General features: G+C 40.6%; 1 protein-coding gene across 4 annotated transcripts; it reads right to left on the bottom strand.

The window, feature by feature from the left end:
* Window positions 1–72: 72 nt before the first annotated feature.
* Window positions 73–8,009, bottom strand: zc3h10 (zinc finger CCCH-type containing 10). 4 transcript variants are annotated; one of them, XM_088084288.1, is made up of 3 exons: window positions 7,874–8,009; window positions 6,163–7,365; window positions 73–2,991 (listed from the first exon to the last, which is right to left on the bottom strand). In XM_088084288.1, the coding sequence occupies exons 2-3, from the start codon at window positions 7,303–7,305 to the stop codon at window positions 2,473–2,475; spliced, it is 1,662 nt and encodes a 553-aa protein (XP_087940414.1). In that variant the 5' UTR covers window positions 7,306–7,365; window positions 7,874–8,009; the 3' UTR covers window positions 73–2,472. The 4 variants fall into 4 exon arrangements, with proteins under 4 accessions (XP_087940414.1, XP_087940408.1, XP_042355886.2 ...); XM_088084282.1 differs by having other exon boundaries at window positions 6,163–7,445; window positions 7,754–7,997; XM_042499952.2 differs by having other exon boundaries at window positions 7,754–7,996.
* Window positions 8,010–8,767: the final 758 nt, after the last annotated feature.

Raw genomic sequence — 8,767 nt, 5'->3', positions numbered from 1 at the left:
ACCTGTGTGAATTCATCATATAAAAGTAAGGAGAAGACAGCAGCTGTAAACAAAATGACCAATAAAACAAGATTCATTATTGAGTGGCTGTTATTGTTTTTTTTTTATGTGCAAAGTACCAAAGTTCATTTACACCAGAACAATCCACAAAAATATAAACACAAACTGCTTCCAAAGTCTTCATGTCCGCCACAAGGACGGCATCGCAGTGTAGCAGAGATGTTTCAAACCATAGATGACATCATATTTTTTCAGTTTGCTGCCATTTTTGGTGCCTGTGTTTGAACAGATACCTTTGGTACATAAACTGTTCACAGGTCAGTCAGTCTGTAGGAAAAAAATGTCTGTAATGTTGCCACAGCACACAGAAGGAGGGATCCTGCCCTCTGGTGGATAAGTGTCTACACCTCATTGTGAGTTTGTGCCTGTTTGTCGTTATTATTATTATCAGGGTTCAGGCCCCGAAAGACAGAAACCTATTGAGTTTTTAGGAGTTATTATCATCATTATTATTACTACTATCAAAACTGCTATGAGTTTAACGGAGACAGAAATGTGAAACTTGTCCCAGTAACTGAAAGTGATGTGTAAATGCTTCCTTAGAAATATGACACAAATCACACGATGGCTTTGTAATTAACCCCCCAAAATGCAATTTTCAAGCTGCAACACCATAAGTCCGGTTGACTTCAAATTTGACACATATATCCAGCTCAACTGAGTGCCGCACGAATGATGTTTTTTTTGTAGACGAACACCTCACCCTGGTTCCCTCATCAAAAAACCAATAGGATTTTTCCACTGGGTTTTGGTTTATTGTGGAAAATAAGTTCTGTGGCAAACAAACATTTATGACACTTAAAATGTTTTGTTTATCAACATAATCTTCACTAATAATCACTACCTTTCGAACTTTAACATTCGGCTATAAAAGAACTTCACCACAGTTGCATGCCTGTAAAGCCGTGTTCAGCATGATGATGTTCTGTAGTCTCATTTAGCTACTTGTTAGCAACCGCCTTTTTGAAGACACATCAAAGCATCAAGTTTCCCTTGGTGGGGTTTTTACTGACGTATTTATGTTGTAGATCAAAATGTAAAAGTCTCTTAAGCTTGTGTTAGACCACTCATCTTATTTTAGGCATCTAACCAAAAAGCCATTAAAATAACCCTTAGACTGTGAGACGAAGGACCTGGCAGAGCAGAAATGCTAACTCATTTCCTGGTTTTGGGACTCTATCTTGCAGCACTCCATGTGCTCCACAGAAAAGCCTCTTGGACCACAAAAGGTGGCCATAATAGATTTTTTGCCAATACGCATAGTGTGGATATCACTAACATGAAAAGACTTTTCTCAGTTTTGACTCTCTAAACACAAAATTGGCTACAGAGCTTGTGGGACTGAGATACACATACCTACTATAAATGAGCAAGACCAGTTAAAATACATAGCTGCCATAAATCAAAAAACAAGTGGGGCTTAAGCATAAATTGGCCATAAATCATTAACAATTTGTCCAATAATCACAAGTCTTGGTCGACCTCTCCCATAAGGGACGCCACAAATACCACAATAACCTCAATAAAAGGTGGACAGAATTTCATCAAATTTGGTTCACATGCTCTGGAAGCAAGTTTTAGTCAAGATATAAAGCACCATAATAATTGGTGCGAGTGGATATGGCCTAGTCGGCATTATTTGCTATACTGAATTAGATGTGCTACTGTTTCCAATTAAATTTGATCCCTATTAGGCTGACGGTGGCACTGTGATAGACACAACCAAAAAAGTGGAAACTTTATCTAATGCCACGAGGCTTATTGACTTGAAATCTGAAACAAACCCAAAATCATTGCCACCGTAAAAGATTCTTTGCTTATTTGTATGATGTGGAAAATGAATATGAATAGACTTTTTGGGGGAATTTGACTCTTTTACGCCCAAAATTGATGTACAGCTATGCAGGATTGAGATGCACAATCCCTCTATAAATAAACAAGATCGTTCAAAAAACATGGCCGCCATAAATTAAAGTCTTTGCAAAGGGCGGTGCTTAGAAGGAAACTGGTCATGACTCAAGTTATGTTTGAGCAATCCTTATTAATCTCATTGGACACATCCAGTATGAACATTTGAATGTATAGACCAAATGACAGGACTTCGAGCGTGCTGTTACTGAAATGCTGCATACATCGTTATGGTGGAACAAGTCTGTGGTCTCACTTATTTAGAAAGAAATAAACTAGCTGAAGTGACTTTGCACAGCCTCGTGAAGCTTGAAACCTTGTCTTGTCAGCTGGCGGCTTTAATTTGGGGGCTTCCTTCTGTTGGGTTTGCCTGCGTGCAGCTGTATTTGTTGTCACAAGTCTGTCATCAGTTCAGTCTCATACACATAAAAGATCTTTGTTAAAAGTCAGAGTAAAGGATGCTACAGTCTGACTTTTGGGGACTGGAGTCCTGCACTTGAGCAGTTAGTGAGGCAGAGTGGTGATCCTCATGCTCTGACTCGCAATGGGGTACGACACCATTGGGGTGGTGGCGTGACTCATGGTGATGCCAGGCAGAGGCTGCGTCATGGACACTGCCACTGGTGCCACGGATACAGCCACCGGTGCCATAGAAACCGGTGGTGCCATCCCTTGGGCAATGGTCTGTGCAAGGGCAGCTGAGAGGGGGGTAATCTCAGGGTTGAGGTGGGGGGGAGGGGCCGTGGGTGGGGCAGCATTAGTCGGGGGCGCTGCAGGGGCGCCTGTTGGAGCTACCAGGTCTTGCTGTGTGACAGGCCGAGGCTGCAGCCCTGCGCTGCTCAGGGTGGTGTGAGTCTGGGCAATGCTGTGATTGTAGGAACTTACTGCACCCACAGGGGGCACCAGAGTCTGCTCAGTGGAGGACAGTGCAGGAGTGGAAGACAGCGTCATCACCTTGGCCTGACTGCGGAACTGGGCGTTCTGCTCCAGAAGAACCTCATTGGTGGCAATGAGATTTGAAACCTGAGAAAACACATGAGATGTGAATTACAGAGGACTGGGCTCAATAAAAGGTCCAATGCCATAAACAAGGTTCTGCCACACACTAGAGCTACTTCAAGTTACAAATAAAATAAGTCTATTGACAGCCATCATTTCTTAATATTAAGTGTGTCCATTAACTATTGTAAACACAGCTTTTGCAGCTGTTGATTCCATAAGTTTGTGCAGAATGATTGAGCATAAAGTCTTCAAAGACTGCGTTAAAGCTACAATTTATAACTTTATGGCAATATTTTTTTTCCTATTATATTTGCTGCAAAGGCAGTCTCAGCCCATCAGCGATCGTAGGATAACAACAAAGCCTTTTGGGGCGAGGGCCAGTATTACAGGCTGATCTGGTGTCGCAACTGTATATCTGGGCCAAGCCTTCCTCTGCAGTGCGCCTGTCATCTTGACTAATCTCTATAAATAGATAGTTGCATATGAATCTAAATAAATGTTTAAAAAGATAATATGAAGTCAGACAATAGCTGATGGGTTCTGAGATTGCATTTTGGCAAATGCATTCTGCATCTCCACACACTCTACCTACAAGCCATTCAAACATGATTGGTCAGTACTACTCGGGCACAAATGAAGACAAAAACACTTCTGACATCAAAATCTGGTTCTGTTGCTAACACATTCTGGATACGCAGATATCTGATTACAGAGATCATTAGCCAGTTCATTCCAGCATGAATCTCTCTTGTTGCCATGTCTAATCATAAACTCTCCAGCTACTCCTTCAAAGCTACAGTTGGTAGCTGTAATGATAATAATTTATGCCATATTTGCTAAAACTGTTATTATGTCCACAAATTACAGCATAAGACAGATAGTTACTCCTCCTCATGGTGCTTCTTGTGGCATTTGCTACAATCTACCACAGCTGACAGCCAGAGTCACTAATGCGTCTGTCAATCATGTCAATCACGGTTTGTCAGTTGCAGTCAAACTAAGCAACTGTGATCAAACATTTTCAGAAATATATTTGAGTGTACTGTTAAGCTGTAAAATGGGAATGTTTGCTCCAGCTGGTGGGTGGTACTTGGTTTTTAGCTAGACTGTTTTCAACATAGTGGCTGGGTCACAAACTGTCTCATTTAACAGCTAAACAGTACACTAAGACATGTTTCTGTAAAAAAAATTCAGGCCAAAAATAGACAATGCAATGACAGAATCTTGATTCATATTTGATCAGGGCTGCCTAGTTTGACAGTGCAGTGATTGACATGATTGAGGGCTGTGTTAAGAGACTCCTCGGCTCTGATTGGTTGTTTTCAATGATGTGTGGTGGATTCTTGCAAATGCCATTGGGAGACATTGGAATGTGATTTTTTCCCCCACAGATTATCTGTTTTATGTCTTTTTGTGTGGACAGTTTCCACAAATATGACAAAAGGTTATTTTTATAAAAGTTATAAACTACAACTTTAAACAACTTCAAAGCCAGTGATTGTGCCATATTAAACTTTCACATGTTTTTATGGAAGAAACTGCTTAGACGCTGCTCCCCTCCCATTAAAAGTCTGTAATACAAAAGTCAACCGAAAAGGTAGCCCTGCAACCAAAGTTCAAAACACAGGTCGAGAAGCTGCTGTCACGCCTGCTGCTGGGACCTAATAGCTGTCATCCACTAAAATCAACATTCCCAAGTTTTCTAATGCAGTTAAAGATTGGTTTGTATTTGTAAAGTTCATAACCATAGCAGCAGAGAGACAAATTCCCAATTAGGTGACAAACTAATACTTATTTCTCATCTTCTCTTCTATACATGAGTTTAGTTCAAATGTTTGATGTGCTGGTTTTCAGATGCTGATCTAACTTCAGATAAGAAGTCTTGTGTTGGATGACAATGATTCACTGTTCAGCCCTCAAAGAAACATGATTTGGTAGTGAGATATAATAAAATTAAAGTAACACTATGTAATATAATATAGTATTTTCACATGAAACTATCATATAAAAGGCTCATATTAATTCATTCAGTGTGCAAAGTCTACAAAGCAAGCAACATTTGACAATACAATGCAATCTGATACAACAGCCTACTATGCAGTCTACCTCTGATGAGCTTGTAAAACATAATTATCTGTTAAGACTCTCACTATGTTATCATATTGTATTGCACTGCATTATAGTGTCAAAGGTGGCTGATGTTTGGCACACCATTCTATCTGGTGTTAGATGTTAAAGAAATACTTTAACCCTATTTGACCATTTGTATATCAATGACTCACCCTGTGGTACATCAAAACACCCATTTACAAACTTTCACATAACTCATGTAGAATAATCAAAGCTTCATTTATCCAGTTACACGGTGGGTACTTCCCAAACAGGGAGCCCTCTCTGACAGAAAACTGAACTTCATGTGAAACTTGACAAAAAACTCCACTAACAAACAAAGACATTTTACCTCACTGAACATGAGCTATAACATTTTATCATAGACTTATTCAGTTAGTTAGTTTGTCTTGTTGTGTAACTTTTAGGTTTTAAAGGGTTAGTTTGGATTCATCAAGGTCACACCATAACATAAACAAACTAACTGATCAAAGCAGTGGCAGAGTAGCAGCTCCCGTGTTCAGTGAGGTAAAATTATTGTTTTTGTCAATGAATCAGGCCTTAAAGAGAGCAGAGATATGTTTCACTTCTAGTTTAGATTCCTGTTTGGGAAGCACTGAGCGTACGGCTGCATAAATGAGACTTGGATTACACTGCATGAGTTGTGTGAGAGTATGTCAACAGATATTTCAAAATAGTTTTGCTGTTGTAAAACAGACTCCAATGACTTTAATTCATCAAGAGTTTTCTCAGTTTTTGGATTCTTTGTTTACTATGGAGACATAAGAAAAACAGAGTTCTCTTCTTCGTAAATTCAATATAAAACAGGCTGAACAGTTGATATACAAAAGGTTAATGGAGGTGTGAATAATCCCTTTAAGAAAACCCAAATCATATTGTTTAACAGATCCAAACATGTGTTTAGATTTGACTGAAACACTGCTATTCATGTGGGAAATGTCTACTAGTATTGTTAAATTTCACACAAGAGTTTCTCAGAGGTCTAAAAATTCTAATTTAATTTCTACTTTTTAAAAAATATATTATTGAAATTTCATCATCATCATCATCTCTTATTCTAACCTGCTTCTTCAACTCTTCCACTCTCTTCCTCAGCAGGGAGTTCTCTTCCTCCAGGAACCTGTACTCCAGAGGACGTGGTGGCAAGGTGGCTTGAACTCCCAGCTCATAGTGTGCACCTCCACTCGCATCTGCCAGCCGCAGCCCCTCCAACCGCCGCCTCTTCAGCTGTAGAGCAGTGTGGTCCATAGAGGCCTCCAGGGAGCTTGCATCAAATAGTCCACTTTCCAGCAGAGGGTCATACACTGAGCATGAGCTCCTGTCATAACGCCGTTGCCCTGTGGAACTTATGGACAGACAAGTGCTCATCCCACCTCCACCTACCCCGCCAACTCCTGGGATACCAGGATCTCTGCAGCCACCCAAGCTGGGGCAACCCATCCCCATCATATTACTTCCACCCCCACCTCCCACAAGTCCTTGCATTCCCCCACAGGTACCTCCTCCCCCAACACCTATCCCTCCACCAGAATTCACCATTCCACTGGCACCTGACCCTATAACACCACCCACTCCGCCTCTGGCTGGCTCATATTCATAGTCTTTTTTGACATGGCGAAATTTACATTTATTGCCCCTCTGGCACTCTCCCTTCAGGAAGTCTCTGCAGATGGGTACTTCCCCACGGCTATGGGGGAGATCCATGGGGGACAGGCCCAGCCGAGCCGCAACTTTCCCTCTTAGTCTGAGGGGAAGCTCTCCTGTTTTCTTATAATAGTCCTCATCCTCTTTAGATCCATGGACAAAGCGGCAGTTGGAGCGCATGCACTCTTTGTTCTGGTGGTCATGACAGAAGATAAATTCATTCTTCTGCACTCCCAAGTCCGGCACCTCATTAAAGTCTGGGTGTCTAAAGCGGCACCGCTTTCCTCTCTTGCAGACATTCCTTATGAAGTCCCTGCAGACACCATCCAACGCCAGTCCTGCACCTTGCCCAGCACCATTCCCACAACTGTTGCCATTTCCGAGTGCCGCTCCTCCACCCATGCTCCCAGAGCCAGAGACGTTGCCTCCAAGACTTCCTCCTGAGCCCCCTCTGCCCTCTGCCGAGCCCCCCACCAAACCAGACCCAGGTCCTCCGTCCTCACCCAGACTAACTCCAGTCCCACCGCCACCTGACAGGTAGGAGCTGTCCCGGTCAGGCATGGCGCTTGGCCCAGCTCAAGGAGAAAACAGCACTCATGTGTGTGAGGGGGCGGACGTGACCTGCCAAACATTCACATACACAGGTAAAGAAGGCATGAATAGCTTTTTCCTGGGAGTACTGCAATTTCCTATGCAAAGATCTGTAAGACAAAAACATAGACCCAAATTGAAACATTATCTTTAGAAATACAGGAGACTATGGCTATGATAGATCCCGGAAGGGAATGTATGAGTTTAACTGGATATGGCAAGGTTGAAAATATTAGCACGTGACAAAAGGTAAATAGTAAGTAGCACTGCTATTATTTTTGTCACTGGGTGATGAGCGGCAGCCACTGCTTTGGTGAAATAACGACAACTTCACACCATGCGAATCTGAACACACGCGGTAGCTGTCGGTTATAAGAGCAAATGTCTAGCTAACAGGCTAATGCTAATGTTGTCTTACCAAATAGAAACTAGAAGTAGGATTCAGAGAATAGCCGAGGGACTCCCACGAAGAAACGCCCAGTTCTGATTGATTGATCTGAATTGTATGCAGCTAACTATATCTGCAAACAATACTAACCCGACTTGTGTTATTTTTGGATATTCTTCGAGGCCCCGGTGCTGTTTACCACATTTCGTGCTGCATCTTTCACCACCAACGAAGAAGCCAATTCTCTTCCTCTGCGTTTTATGTTGTTCGGTGTGTTTTTCTGCTCTCTCGTGGCGATAACACCGAATTGCACTGAAGGACGTTTTTTGTGTGTGTTTCTTTTCTTTCTTTTTTCTAAACCTGGAATTAAGTAAAACTCGGTTTAAATATTTTATAACACGCAGAGGTACTCTTATCGATAAACGACGGTGAGTTAGCGATACAGCCGCGGAGGGGTTAAATTTAATTTGACACACATTTTTATTCAACCCTTTGAAACCTGAGCAAGTTGGCTTGATTTCTTTAGAGCAAAACATGGAAAGAAGGCAATGAGTAATTTAACAAGAAACAGACCAAAATTTCGCAAGAAATTCGTAAAAAAAAAAAAAAAGTTGCAAGAAAATTACCACGGGAAAAAAAGAAGTAAAAATAAAATTTAAAAAAAAACAAGACAATTGCCCGATTGCAATAAAAAAAAAAAAAATATATATATATATATATATATATATATATATATATATATATATATAGGCTATATTAGAAATAAGAAATAATATAAAATATATATGTATATATATATTTTTTCTTCAACATAATGTTAAACATATACATATAACTAAAATGATTATGCATATAGTTTCCTGGACGTTTTTTAAAATAGTTTTTTGATAATCACCCCCCCCCCCAAAAAAAAAAAAAAAAAATTTTTATCATTTTCAGGTGATTTTCTACGCCAGCTTTTACTATTTATTTTTATTTCATTTTATTTTCAGTTTTCAGACTTTTTTTTTTTTTTTCCTAGCTGTTTCCCATGTCCCATGTTTT

This window comes from Plectropomus leopardus, chromosome 2 (genome assembly GCF_026936395.1).
Source record: "Plectropomus leopardus strain MGB_pleo_1.0 chromosome 2, ASM2693639v1, whole genome shotgun sequence".
NCBI classification, from domain to species: domain Eukaryota; kingdom Metazoa; phylum Chordata; class Actinopteri; order Perciformes; family Serranidae; genus Plectropomus; species Plectropomus leopardus.
This window is presented reverse-complemented; position numbering and strand designations above follow the sequence as displayed.